General features: G+C 42.9%; 1 protein-coding gene across 1 annotated transcript; it reads right to left on the minus strand.

The window, feature by feature from the left end:
- Positions 1 to 12714: 12714 nt before the first annotated feature.
- LOC132651925 (uncharacterized) lies at positions 12715 to 14826 on the minus strand (the record flags this gene model as incomplete). The annotated part of the gene is given in 4 exon segments (XM_060376872.1): positions 12715 to 12845; positions 12848 to 12978; positions 12980 to 14219; positions 14358 to 14826. Coding segments are annotated over 4 exon segments (1944 nt in total), but the record flags the coding sequence as incomplete, so codon positions are not given.
- Between the last annotated feature and the right edge of the window lie 356 nt (positions 14827 to 15182).

Genomic DNA, 15182 nt, shown 5'->3' on the forward strand with positions numbered 1-15182 from the left:
TCTTCTACCCCATGCCTTCTCTCTATTTCCATGATGGGGGAGGTCTTCCTCCACCCTTATATCTTACCCTAGTTTATCCCGATTTAATAAGGCTGGCTGCATCTTCTTCTGTGGCCTGATTCTCAGGGAATTGTTATCATTGTGTCCTGGATTTCCTTTACCTAGGACACTCTTCCTGCCTCCTCTCCTGCAGAGAGCTCTGAGGGGATGGAGAATTTCATAGGGAAATCCCATTTAGAGCTGGGTGATTTAAGGTCTGTCTCTGCATAATATCAGACTGTGGGTCACTGTTGCAATTCCATTTGATGCACAAGGATGCATCTCTGTGGATACAACACATGCCACTGATCTATCAGTTGAGGGCAGAGAGCAACATATTTTAATAGTAACAGCCTGGGTTGCTTTAAAATTTCTGTAGGATGGCCTGGCCGAAAAATCAGCTAACTGCCCCCGAATCCCCCTAGTGAAAGACTGGTGTGGTCACAAATAATGGCCAAATGGAACTTTATCCCCCAATATTAGGATACCTCCTAATAATGGAATACATACCATGTTTCTTCCTGCATTTTAGTTATTTCACCCAGAATGGTTTTTCCTGGTTCCATCCATTTGCCTGAAAATATCCCGTCTCTGAGAAAAAGGTATCAGACTTGTCTGATGCTCTTTGGGTGGATGACACCTAAATGAACATCAGTACAAAGTCCCAATTTATTTCTAATATCAGAGATCAGACCTCTACTCTTGCCTGATGCATCTAAAACAAAAAGGGGGAACTGTAGAGAGCTGCATAATGCTGCGCCTTAAAGATGGAGCTGGATTCTGCCTTCCACCTTCCAGATGGTGAGTGCTCTCTGTCACGAACAATTCCACATTTGGCTAAGGCTGAGCATCTGGCTTGCTTCCATGTATGTGGACCTATCTGCATTGCCCACGTGGCATGCCTGGGTTGGCTACCCAGAGGCTATTTAAGCTGTGGGCTGGCTTTCCCCAGGGTCCGAGGATTGTTCAAGGTTTCTGAATAAACTGCATTGAAAAAAAAATATCATGATGTAATTTTCTTAGCTCAATAATACTCTGTTATGAAAATATTCCACATTTTCCCAAAAAGAGGTTGTCATTCATATTCTTTAGAACATGGAAGAAATTGGGTCTTTAAACATTGTATTGAATGACAAACTATCAGAATTACTATGTTCTTTTACCCTAGAATTCCCTCCATCCTCTTCTACTTCCTGGTGATTTGAATTTTTATTGATTATGTGAGAATTTGACAGAATATACATTAGTCTCCTTCTCCATTGTCCCAGATTCAAATTCCTACCCAAGTGTCACACTAAAATATTTTTTTCTTTAAAAAACATCAGTTCTAATATATGATGTTCATATACTCATTGCAACATGATCAGATTCTCAGTTTCAAGTCCCTTAAAGAAAACTGAGTTCATCCTTCCTGCACAATGGCAAAACCCAAAAGAAGAAGCAATCTTCTGTACAGTACAAAGTTCTGAAGAGCTCTGTACTTCATCATCATGATCACAGTTTTTCTTATGTACTTATTTATTATGATTTGTTCATTTTGTTTCCACTCTGCTGGCCCCTCACAATCCCACTCTCCATTCTTCTCCTAGCTTTAGTCCCTTTTTCTAGTTCCGTGATAGGGGAGGTCCTCCTCTCCCTTCTAACTGAACATACCTTATCAGGTCTCATCAAGGCTCTCTGCATCATCTTCCTCTGTGGTCTGACTCAGGATTTTGTTCTTTTTGTGTCCTCAATTCCCTCTAATGATGACACTCTTCCTGCCTCCTCTCCTGCAGGCTTTCAAGAGATCTGAGTGGAGGGAGTATTTCATAATCTAATCCCATTTGGGCTGGGTGTTTTAAGGTCTCTCTCTCTCTGCATAATATCTGACTGTAGGTCTCTGTTTGCTTTCCAATTTGTTGCAGAAAGTTGCATCTCTGTGGATCCAAGAACTTGGCAATGATCTATCATTGAGAGCAGAGAGCAACATATTTTAATAAGAACAACCTGGGTTGCTTTAAAATTTCCATAAGATGCCCTGACACAACAATTCAATTAACTGCCATCCAATCCCCCTAGTGAAAGACTGGTTTGGTCACAAAGTATGGTTTATTGAACTTAATGCCCCACTGTAAGGAGACCTCCTAATAAGTGATCACATACAATATTTGTTTTTCTGCATTTTAGTTACTTCAACCAGGATGATTTTTCCTAATTCCATCCATTTGCCTGAAAATATCATGATGTCATTTTCTTAGCTGAATAATACTTCATTCTGAAAATATTCCACATTTTCCCCAAAAGAAGTTGTAAGTCCTATTCTTTGCTCCTTGGAAGTTGCTGGGACTTTAATCATTGTATCCAATGACAAAATATCAGGATAACTATGTTGTTTTAGCCTTGAAACTCCTTCATCTTCTTCCACTTCCTAGGGATTTGAATTGCAATGTCCTCGTGAAGCTCATCTATTTACATATATTGTCCCCGGAGAGAAAATGTCTGGGAAGGATTATGTGGTATGGCCTTGTTAGATAATGTAATTCCCATTGGAGTTATATTATAGGAGGGTGTGCTGTGAGGTTGATATGTCAAAGCAATTGACGAGACAGAATGGAGTCTCTGTCTCTGTCACATTATATCTTTGTTTCTGTTGGTCTAGGTCTATTTCAGAATCTGTCTCTCGAGCACTTTCTCCCCAGTGAGTAAATGTCTGGTAGTGTGAGATTAAGGTAAATGTACGGAATGGCAGGCAATCTCATAATGTGGTCTTGGACCTGAAATTTCATAGTCAACTGTGACTTTGAACTGAGCAGTTACTGTCATTCTGACTAAATGTACATTCATATTTTTATTGATATAATAATCTGGTAGGGTCTAGGATTCCCTGGGGTATTGAGTCTTTAAGATCAGGGAAAAGTGAAAGTAATCTGTCAGTCCTGCAGGCTAGTCTAAAAGGGTCCACCTAAAGAGGGAGTATAAACCGGAGGACAGAGATGGGAAGAATGGAGACAAGATAGATTTGTTTTCAGGTCTCAGTTTACTGAACATACAAACAATGCTTATAAAGCAAAGGGTACAAGCAACTTTTTTTCACAGTAGCAACACATATGTGCCACCTGGCAAGGCATCCAGGAATTCACTCATAGTTACACCAAGTTTGCTGCCTAGTTCCCAAGGATATAGGGAGCTTGCAATCTACTACTCATGCTCAGACAGCCCCTATGTTCAGAGACTGCCAAGGATGGTCTCTGAGACATGGAACTCAAATAAGACCTGCATCTGGCAAGGCCATGAGGCAGAATTCCAATTACCAGACTCCTTCGGTTCCTTCTTCTTTGTTTTATGGACAGCCTGTCTTAATTTGGCAATATTTGCATGTTTCCTTACTTGTCATCAAGGTCTTGGATGCAATTTTTCCTAGCCTCTGTCTTAGGTTGGGAAAATCACAATTTTACACTTACACATCATTGGCTTACCTCCGTATCAAATGGGGTTGTTAGAGATCTTTAATTTAAATTCATGAAACTGAACTTTCATGCATTGAAGTTGTTGCAAAAGGAACAGTAATACACAAGGAATGCAGGCACAGGCCAACAAACCCATGCCCACCAGGCTCAAATTTTCAGTCCCTACTTAAGCACAGAGTCAACTTATGTAAAGGGCCTCCTGAGGCTAGTTCATATATCCCAGGCTGTATTGGACAATTATAATCTAGTTTTCTTGGCAGATTCTATGTCATGTTCTTATTTCTATAGGTTAACATGTCCAATGAGAAATTTTTGCTAGACCAAATATGAGTAAGGTAATTCTGAACCCAAGTCCAATTAAATCCTGTTTCATCATACCAAGAATCAGAAACCCTAACAGGAATCATAATAAAAGCAGGTTGCTTAACAACTAATTCTGAAAGAGCAATATTATCAGCACTAACACAATTATTAAGAATGTAATATACACATACAATTGAATAAGTATCATTGTTCTTAAAATGTGTTATTACAGTGTTTCAAATAAGCAGTAAAAAAAGGAGATTTAACACATGCCAAAACAGAAGTATACTTGATGAATTTAGCAAAGCTACTTGTATTCCCAGAAAGAATGCCTATACATCTCCAATGCATCACCCAATTTCCATTCATAGGTTTGCCAATTTTTTTGCAGTACTCCAAAGTCCAGCACAAACGGCTTTTTCTAAAACAAAGAAATTTTGACTGCCTTTACCAGAAGACAAGTTCTTAATACCCTTAACAATAGACCAGTCCAGTCCAAGACTGTAAATGCAATGTCATTTTTTTCAGGAGTAGATAGTGGGCATTTCTCCTATGCATCTTGTCCCCTTTCTCACAGAGTGGGTAACTCATTGGAGATGTAAGACTGTCATTCTTAACTCCCATAGGAAGGGAAAATAATATCCCTCCAATGATCCACTTTGCCTGCTTGCAAAGGGAGGCTTGAGCTGCCACCCCAACATTAGAGTAGTAGGCATTCCAAACTATGACCTGGACAGGGAAGACTGGTAAGCTGTCCTGATGAATAATCTCTGGTAAAACAAAGAGGATGACCTCTTCCTATTCCTGAAATGTTAAGAGTCTGTTTTACTTGTGTTCCTTCAAAACAGGAAAACCCAGCAACCAAGTGTTATTGACATAAACAAGGACTTTTGGATCATCCCAGGAAAATGGATGTGATAAAGGTAGACTAGAAATATGTGTCCAATATACAGTCATATTGACAAAAGGGGTCTTTATTGACATCATTATCATTATCAGGCGAAAATTCCTCATCCACTTATTGCACCAGACATTCCGGTAACCATCGATCTGCATCATTTTCCCGTGGAAAATCACAGATCCTTGTCCACATATGAGTACAGTAGGGTTCATTTCATTGATTTGTTAAAGGATCCCTCCATTTTACTTTAGCAAAAATTTTCTTGGTTTCTCTATGCTAAAATCTACCTGCTGTAGTTTGACCATGCTTACCCAAATTTAAAAAATTCAGAATGAAAAGAATATGATTATTATGATTCTTAGCTGTCCAGGGGAGTGGCTCTCCCTTTTTAGATTCTTGCAAATAAATCTTGTTTAGTTGGCATGTTCAACCATGCCTTTTCCTTGAGGAATGTAAGGTATTTTAGTCATAAGAGAAACTTTAAACTGTTGACAAAATCTTTTAAAAGTTTTGCTACTGTATTCTGTTCCATTGTCTATATCCAGTTTACGTGTTTAGGAACTCCTAGAACATTAAAAGCCTGTAGACAATGAACAATAACATTATTTGCAGTTTTTCCTGGTTGAGGAATGGCAAAAATAAATCCAGAATAGGTATCTATGCAAACATATACATATTTTAATTGTTTAAATTCAGGAATATGAATATCCATTTACAAAATCTGATTTGGAACCTCACTTTTAGGAATGACTCACAGTTGAGGACTAGTAATGCAAGCATTGACTATACTATGGGCCTCTTCCTTAGTCAATCCATATTTAAGTCTGAAGGTTTGACTACTAAGGTGATACATACTATGGGCATTCTGGGCTCTTTTTAACTGTGAACAGTAAACTTTGGTAACCTTATCTATCAATTCATTTCCTTTAGACGGGGGTCCTGAAATGAGCCCTCAAATGCGGTATAAAAAATGGGAAAGGTTTTTTTTTTTTGTATCAAATTTTGAATTTGTAAAAATAAAATACCAGCAGGAGATGTCTGAATTTGACCTTTAGTCTCTAACCCAGGCAAAAACTGAGGTACATATGCACTATCTGTAAAAAATGTTCAAAGACTGTTTATTAAAACTTTGAAACACAGCCATTACTGCATTTAACTCTGCTATTTGTGCAGATGTGTTAGGCACTTTAAAAGATATTGTTTTTCTTTTAAAAGCATAGGCAGCAACGCCAGATAATGAACTATCAGTAAAAGCCATTAAAGTATCAATAATTGGGGTAACATTTTTTAAATGGAAAAATCTATAGATTGCACCTATAAAAACTGAATTAATTTGGGTTTTTTTGTACCTCAGAAGGTTGAACTCTTTCATAATAAGCTTACATATGTTAAAAACCATATTTATCAGATTTCTGACAAGTCTGAGGGCCAGTATATTTGAGTTACACTTTGTCTACCTTTATCATCTGCTCTAAACTTCATCCTATAAAACAGGATGTTATAAATACAATTTTGTCATTTTTTGTTTGTTTGTTTGTTTTTGTTTTTGTTTTTTTCAATGCAGTTTATTCAGGAACCTTGAACAATCCTCGGACCCTGGGGAAAGCCAGCCCACAGCTTAAATAGCCTCTGGGTAGCCAACCAGGCGTGCCACGTGGGCAATGCAGATAGGTCCACATACATGGAAGCAAGCCAGATCCTCAGCCTTAGCCAAATATGGAAATGTTATGCTCAGGATGCGAGGCTAAGCACTGCACTCAGGGTCAGCCGCTTTCGACCCAGAGAAGAGCATGTCTGATTGCATGCGGGTTGATGCCCCAGGTCCCGCCTCTGAGAAAAAGGTATTGGACAGGTCTGATGCTCTTTGGGTGGATGACACCTAAATGAACATCGGTACAAAGTCCCAATTTATTTCTAATATCAGAGATCAGACCTCTACTCTTGCCTGATGCGTCTAAAACAAAAAGGGGGAACTGTAGAGAGAGAGCTGTGGAATGCTATGCCTTAATGATGGAGCTGGTTTCCACCTTCCACCTTCCCGATGGTGAGTGCTCTCTGTCACGAACAATTTTGTCATTTTTTTAAATGCATGTTTTAGAACCAAATTTAAGGTAGATATATATAGGCAAACTTTACAGTTACCAATTTTATATTTAACCTTAAACAAACAAACAAAGAAACTAGGAAAAACTCAATCTTGTACTTAACTATAATCATTCGCATGATTTTGAATCTGCTCTTTTTAAACTGAAATAAAAAAAAATTAATAAACATAATTTATAAAGGGGCTAGCAAATCTTATTAATCATATCATATTGTTTTAAAACTTAACAGCAAAAATATTAAAGGACAAAAGTTTTATTTAACATCAAACAAAAAACTAAACTTAGCCTGTAGCCCTCAGCAAAAATGGACTATTCTGGCTCTACCAAATCTATAGGCCATAAAGAAATGCAAAACCTGCACTCCCGGTGCAGGGTCCCTACCGCTCCCTCCCCCAAAGTGACTCACAGACCGCAGTTCGATGCAAAAGCAAGAGGCAGTTTATTCTGATCACGATGGGGGTCGTCCCTTCAAAGGAGGAGACGACCCCGAGCATACAAAGCACAGAGTTTTTATTTCAGGCCTTTACATTGATTAGTTAGCAGAAAAGATAGCAGTTATGCGGTTGGCAGCTGTGGCGGGGAACTCATAGCTCCAAGGACAGTCCTCCCCTCTTCTCCCATCTCTCGGTTCTGTAGCAGGCCGCTTACAGCTTCAAGGACAGTCCTCCCCTAAATTGCCTGACTTGTTCTTTCTTTTTAGCTGGCCCTTATTCAAGGTCCAGTTGTTTTTCTTTCTAATTTGGGATGGTCCCATTTCTCATTCCCCCCTTTTTCTTTGGCATAATTTTAACCCTAAAATTACAGGCTAGATTCAGCCTGCATCTCTAATTGCTGATACTGCTGTCGAAGCATAAGGACCTGAACAGTACTGATCCGTTCTCTCACAAAATTGACTAGCTTATTAAGAATGTAGGGGCCAAGAGTTACAATCAGGAGAAGAATTAGCAAAGGGCCTAGCAAGGTGGAGATTAAAGTGGTCATCCATGGAGAGGAATTAAACCATCCTTTAAACCATCCTAGGCTTTGGGCTCGTTTTTGCTTTTTTTTTTTTTTTTTTAAGCCCTCTTTGACCTTATCTAGGGTCTCAGTGACAACTCCAGTATGGTTGACATAGAAACAGCATTTTTCTTTTAGGGCCGCGCATAAACCTCCTTGTTGCAAAAACAATAAATCTAAGCCCCTTCTGTTTTGTAACACCATCTCTGATAATGACTGTAAGGAATCTTTGAGCTCTCTAATTGTGCTTTTTAATCTTTTTATGTCCTCATCAACAGCTGCCCTAAGCTCATTTAACCCGCTATGTCAGAGGGCTATAGCCGACCCTCCAGCTGCTGTCCCTACTGCTCCTAGCCCGACCCCAAGCATTATGGCTAAGGAAATTCCCAGGTCTCTTTTTGTTCATATCAGCACTTCCCCCACAGAGTCCCAGTATTGGAAGGGTGATAGGTGACTTGGGGGGATTACCTGGACCAGGACACAGTAGTCAGATGAATTGACAAGCACCTGAGTCCTGACACAAGTAGTGATCCCTGTTGCACAGGCCCACCATCCATCGATTGGTGGTATGAGGTACCCAGACAGACCTGCAACATCATAGGTTTGGTTGCATAAAAACTGATGACTGGGGGGATCTTTACCTACACAGAGTCCTTGCCCTGAAACGGCAGTCAGGGAAAGTGTAGCATCCCTTTGCGTCCAACGGCAGGCTGTTGCCTCTTGGGAGGTACTTATCTCATCTATAAAGGCAATTCCTTCATAATATGGGGGAGCAATTTTAAAGCATAACCAACAAGACTCAGTAACCTTGGGGTTGGTATTATTTAGGGCCTGAAAGGCCCCCTGTGCTAGGGAAGTAATGTATGGTCCAGGAGGCTTAGGGGAAGAAGAATCTTTATCCATTTTTGAGTTAGGAGTCAGTGAGGGGGTTGTTGGACGTGGGGCTATAGTCTGGGGGTCCACTTTCACTGGGGGAACCAGGTGAGGGCCAGCTTTATTTGGCCCTACTTCAGCAGATGGGGCTGTTATTTTTAATTTGATGGTGAAAAGTAACCCATCATCATATCTTTTTTTATATATTTGTAGGCCCCAAGTGAACCCCGTCACCCAGTTAGTTGAAATCTGTTTTCCAGTGTCTGTGAACCTGATTAGCAGGGGGTGGCACCAGGTGGTACATATTGGCTGATTAGTCCACCTATTGTTTGTTCCCCAGTCTGGGGGCTGGGTATGACTGTAATTAGCTTTAACAACAATGTAATCCCAACTGGAGGTAGGCTTCCAGTAAGTATCGCCAGTGGTTTCACACACCCAATTCTTGCAGTAGAAGTAATTTCTCCCCCCACATTTGTTTACCATTTTAGGTTGCTGGTGAGGTCCTGGACATACATAAAAGGTTAGGACCCACAGAATACTGCGGTGGTTGGTGGTCCCGCAGCCCCCCAGGGATCTAAGCCCCTTCTCTCACTAAAAGACCCACGTCTATGGTCCCCAGGAACCACGTTGGGGTCTAGGTGGCTTTGCAAATCCCAGTTAGCAGGTGCTCCTAGAGCCATTTTACAAAGGTCAGGGTACAGGTCCGGCCACCATGTGAAGGGTGGGGCTATCTTTGAAACAGACCAAATTATAATATGTCTCTGATTAGTTACTTCCCAAGTCAAAAGTTTGGGCTGGTGAGGACTGGAGCCCAAGCAAGTATTGTAAGTGCTTAACAGAGCCAAAAGCACCAGCAGTTTGTGGATATCACCCACGGCTAACATTTTTAACAAGTTTAAGTTTTAAGGGATTGTCACTGGGCTGGATTTTTTAGTCAGAAGTGGAGTCCTCTGGATCGGGTTTGATGTGTGATGCGTGGATCCAAGCAGCAATGCCTTTTACCTTCACAGCCGTTGGGGTGGTGAGCAGGATGTAGTAAGGACCTTTTCACCGGGGTTTTAAATTTTGACTACGGTGTCGCCGAACATAAACCAACTCTCCAACTTGGAACTGATTTGGCACCTCTAAGGATCCTGGCGCATATGCACTGCCAACCTTGTTCCAGATTTCTTTTTGAATTTTTGAATTTCTTTTTGCAGTCCCTTTAACCTGGACAACAAGTCAGAGTTACCACTAGTTATGTCAAGAGGGTCTCCCAGGAGAGTCAAGGGAGCAGGAACTCCATACAATAGTTCAAAAGGCGTGAGATTTAACAAGGAAGGAGTATTCCTGACCCTAAAAAGAGCCAGAGGGAGGAGTACCACGCAGTCACCGCCAGTCTCCATGGTCAATTTAGTAAGGGTCTCTTTTAGAGTTTTATTTATTTTTTCTACCTGTCCTGAACTTTGGGGTCTATATGCACAATGTAATTTTTAATTAGTCCCCAAAAATCTGGCCACCTCCTGACTTACCTGAGCAACGAAGGCCGGCCCATTGTCTGACCGGATTACCTTTGGAACTCCAAACCGGGGGAAAATGTCTTTTAAAATCTTCTTGGCTACAACCAGAGCAGTCTCTTTCTTGGTGGGAAAAGCTTCCACCCATCCTGGGAAGGTATCTACAAAGACTAGAAGATATTTATTTCCATACCTGGCCGGCTTGATCTCGGTAAAGTCCACTTCCCAATGCATTTTAGGTCTAGTTCCCCTTAACCGTTTTCCCGAGATTTGGAAATTTTTCCCTATGTTTACCTTTTGGCAAGGAATACATGTCTGAGTCACTTTTTCGGTTAGAGCAGTGAGGTTTAGTATTCGGTAAGGAGAGTGGAGAATAATTTTAGTCAATTTTCTTGCCCCTAAATGAGTCCATTGATGCATTTGTGGTATTAGTCTCTTAGCATCTTCCTGTGGCAAAATGACCTTACCTTTGGAGTCAATCCATGCTCCCACATTAGCATCAAATGTCCCTTGTTTTTTTCTGTATTTGCTCCAGGTCATCCTCAGAGTATTTTAGCTGTTCCTTCTCTGGCAATTCAGTAGTTAATATCATTGGAGCAGGACTTCCTCTAGCAGCTGCTTTAGCCTCCTGATCAGCCATGTTATTTTCCTTTGCTGCCTTGGAATTTCCCTTTTGATGTCCCAGGCAGTGAATTATGCTTACCTTGGTGGGCAGTAGTAAGGCATTGAGCAAGGCCAAGATTTTATTTTTATTTTTAATTTCTTTACCGGCTGACGTCAATAGGCCTCTCTGCTGGTAGATGGCCCCATGCACATGGGCCGTAGCAAAGGCATACCTGCTGTCAGTGTAGATGTTTATCTTTTTGTCTTTTCCCAAAGTTAATGCTTGAGTTAAGACAATTAGTTCTGCTCGTTGAGCAGAGGTGCCTTCAGGCAGCGCTTGGGCCCATATTACCTTGTGTCCATCCACCACCGCTGCTCCTGCTTTTTTTTTTTTATTTTTTAAAAAGCTACTCCCATCTGTGTAATATGTCACCTCAGCATCTGGCAGAGGCTGATCCTTTAAGTCCTTTCGCCATCCCTGTTCTTCCGCCAACACCTGCAATCATGCTCTGGGGGCTGAATCTCTGGATCTGGTAACAGGGTGGCAGGGTTTAGCCCCGTTGCTGTGGCAAAAGTAATCCTGTCATTATTCAAAAGCAAAGTTTGATAATGAGTCATGCGTGCATTCGTGAGCCAGCGATCAGGTGGCTGTCTGACAACACTCTCAAGGGCATGAGGGGCATAAACAGTAAGATCTTGTCCCAAGGTCAGCTTGTCAGCATCCTTTACCAATGCGGCGACTGCTGCTATTATCCGAAGGCAGGTCGGCCATCCTGCTGCTACTGGATCAAGCTTTTTAGATAGATAAGCTACCGGTCTCTTCCAGGGTCCAATCTTTTGAGTTAACACCCCTTTAGCCATTTTCTGGTTCTCAGCCACATAGAGATGAAAAGGTTTAGTGACATCAGGAAGTCCCAAGGCTGGAACTGACATTAAAGCCTGTTTAATATTATTAAATGCAGCCTGTTCATCTTTTCCCTAGGAAAAAGAGTCATTGCCCTTTGTAAGGGCATACAGAGGGGCTGCCATTTTAGCGAACCCAGGAATCCATAATCGGCAAAACCCCGCTGTACCAAGAAATTCCCTCAGTTGTTTTGCAGTTTGCGGAGGGGGGATATGAAACACAGTCTTTTCTAGCCTCCGATAACCATCTTTTTCCTTCCTTTAGTATATACCCCAGGTAACTGACCTGTTTCCGGCATATCTGGGCCTTCTTTGCTGATGCTCTATAGCCGAGTTCGCCCAATTCTTGTAACAGTTGGCCAGTGGCTTTGAGACAGGTTTTTTGACAATCTGCAGCTAGTAAGATGTCATCCACATACTGGAGAAGAGTTACCTGAGTATTTGTGGCCCGGAAGTGTGCCAGGTCTCGGTGCAGGGCTTTATCAAATATGGTAGGAGAATTCTTAAATCCTTGGGGAAGTCGAGTCCATGTTAGTTGGCCCGAGACCCCGGAGTCAGGATCTTTCCATTTAAAAGCGAAAATGTCTTGGCTGGCAGGGCTAAGTTGAAGACAAAAGAATGCATCTTTAAGGTCTAGAACAGTATACCAGGCTCTGTCAGGGGGAAGGGAGCTCAGCAGGTTATACGGGTTGGGGACTGTTGGATGTAAGTCCATAACCTGTTTGTTAACTTCCCTCAGGTCTTGCACAGGCCGATAATCGTTGCTCCCAGGATTTTTGGACCGGCAGTAATGGAGTATTCCAAGCAGATTGACACCTTTTCAAAACCCCTAGGTCAAGGAGTCACTGTATATGAAGGCGAATCCCATCATGGGCTTCCTTAGACATTGGATACTGCCGCACTGCAACTGGGGCTGCCTGAGGTTTTAGCTCTATCTGGACTGGCGGTTGCTTTCTTGCTTTTTCTAAGCCAGCTGTTTCAGCCCAGGCCTCAGGGTATTTTTTTACCCACCAGTCAATGTCTTTTTTCCCCTCTTTTAAATTTTTAAATAGCCGGTATTCATCTTCCAAGTGAATTGTAAACACGTGAATAGGATCCCTTCTTTTATCTGTAACCTGTGGGCCTTCTGGGTTAAAATAGATGTGGGCTCCTATTTTGGTCAGGATATCCCGTTCCAGCGGTATGGGCAGTCATGCATGACTAAGAACGAGTGGGATACCCGGCCCACTCCGAGGTCCACTGTTCTTCGGGTAGTCCATGTATATTGCTTACATCCAGTGGCCCCTTGAACCCATGATTTTTTTTTTCTTAGCCCCTGAGTCTTGCAACAGAACTGAATGCTGAGCGCCAGTATCCACTAGAAAATGGACTGGCTTCCCCTCCACCTTGAGGGTTACCCTGGGTTTGGGGAGGGGAACCGAACCCCGTCCTCCCTAATCGCTGTCATTGTTTAAGGTCAGGACCCTGGTCTCTGTGGCTCGAGAATTTAGCTGCTTCTTATTTCTTTTGGGGCAATCCCTCCTCCAGTGTCCCGTCTCCTTGCAGTAGGCACACTGGTCCTTAGACAAAGGGCCCTTACGGTTGCCAGGAACTCTCTCCCTTTCAGTACGACTTTCCTGAACTACGGTGGCCAGAATCTTAGTCAATTTTTTATCCTGCCTCTTGTCTCTCTCTCTCTCTCTTATCTCCTGTTTTTTCTGTTTCCTTTCTTCTTTTTTTTCTGTTTCTCGACTATAGAAGACTTTTTCTGCTACTTGCACTAAATCCTTTAACGACTTATCCTGCAGACCTTCTAATTTTTGAAGTTTTCTACGAATATCCCTAGCTGACTGATCTATGAAAGATACAGCTACTGTTGCCCTGTGCTCATCTGAAGCAGGGTCATAAGGAGTAAACCAGCGGAATGCATCCATCAGCCATTCTAAGTAGGCTGCAGGAGATTCCTCCGGCCCCTGGACCACTTCTCTTACTTTAGTCAAATTGGTGGGTCTTCGAGCAGCCCCACGGAGACCCGCCATTAAAGTCTGGCGGTAAACCTTCAAGTGCTGCCTACCCTCTGGTGTATTGTAATCCCAATCAGGACGAGAGAGAGGAAACCCATTATTAATCTCGTCGGGGAGAACTGTAGGCCTCCCATCTGCCCCCGGGACATTCTTCCTTGTTTCTAAAAGAACTCGTCCCCTTTCCTTGGTAGTCAGGAGTGTCTGTAAAAGCTGTTGGCAATCATCCCAAGTGGGCTGGTGAGAGAAAAGGACAGATTCAAACAAGTCAGTCAAGGCTTGGGGGTTCTCAGAAAAAGGGGGATAGTGAGCCTTCCAATTGTAGAGATCAGCTGTGGAAAAAGGCCAGTACTGAAGAGGGTATTGCCCATCCCCCTCTGGAAATCCATAGGCTCGCAATGGGAGAGCCACAGAGTCCAGCTGGGTTGCTCTGCGGCTTGGTGTTCCAGCTGCTGGGCCCCTTTCATTCTGAGCAGGGTCAGCTGGTGAGTGCAGTGGAACCTCTGGCGGTGTCTGCGGCGCCGATGGTGTCTGCAGCGCTGAGGGACCGACAGCTCCTGCTGAGGGACGTGAGAGGGGACTAGGAAAGTTACATGCTAGCCCCGCCTTAGGCCCCTAGGGAGAACTGACAGCCTCCGGGAAACTGACAGGGGAAATGGTCGGAGGTCTGGCAGGAGAACCAGCCAGGGAACTGGCAGGGGTAGGGGCCATGGCTGGCGGATAAGGGGGCGGAAGGTCAAGAAGGAGGAGGTCTGCTTCTGGAGAAGTGAGCACTTTCTTTTTCTCCTCTTCCTTAAGGGCACAAACAGTTGTCAACGGAGTCTCTGTGGGGAGAACAAAGGGGCGCACCCAGGGGGGTGGATGGCGAACAATATCCTCCCAGGTTAGGACATAAGGTACCTGATCAGGATGGCCCCCCTCCACTTGGAGAGTCTTAGTCTTAACAGCAAGAATCGTGTCAAGGTGAAAGGTGCCCTCCGGTGGCCATCCAACCTGAAAAGCAGGCCATTCCGAGGAGCAAAAGGCTTGCCACTTTGCTTTTCTAACTTCCACTGAGAGATTATGTGCCCTATATTTTACTTCTGAGAAGTGGTCAAGGGTGAGAGATAAGGGTGTAGCCACCGTCTGTCCCATAATGAAATCGTCCGTCAGAAAAGTCAGAGAGGCAACAAGATCAGAGACAAAAAGAACCAAACAAGCAATCAGACAAGGACGCCCTTGTGGGTGATACCACAGTGCCCTAACGGAACGGCTCCCCGGCTGGGGGTCCCTACGAAAATCAGACTCAGATGGGAGGAGGACCGTCTCTGATCCAACCTCCCAACAAACGGAACCTGGAGCGTCCTCCAGCTTCCCGGCTTTTCGACTATCTGATGTGCCTGTCAATCGAAATAGCCTAATCAGACAACCAAGACGGTTCAGACAGGCGCCTAACCAAAAAAAAAAAAAAAAAAGGAACAAAACAGAATCTGCAGAAACCTGAGGTCAAACAAACAAAATGACTAACCTGTTTCAAC

The sequence above is a fragment of the Meriones unguiculatus genome (genome assembly GCF_030254825.1).
Source record: "Meriones unguiculatus strain TT.TT164.6M chromosome Y unlocalized genomic scaffold, Bangor_MerUng_6.1 ChrY_unordered_Scaffold_42, whole genome shotgun sequence".
Taxonomy (NCBI): Eukaryota; Metazoa; Chordata; class Mammalia; order Rodentia; family Muridae; genus Meriones; species Meriones unguiculatus.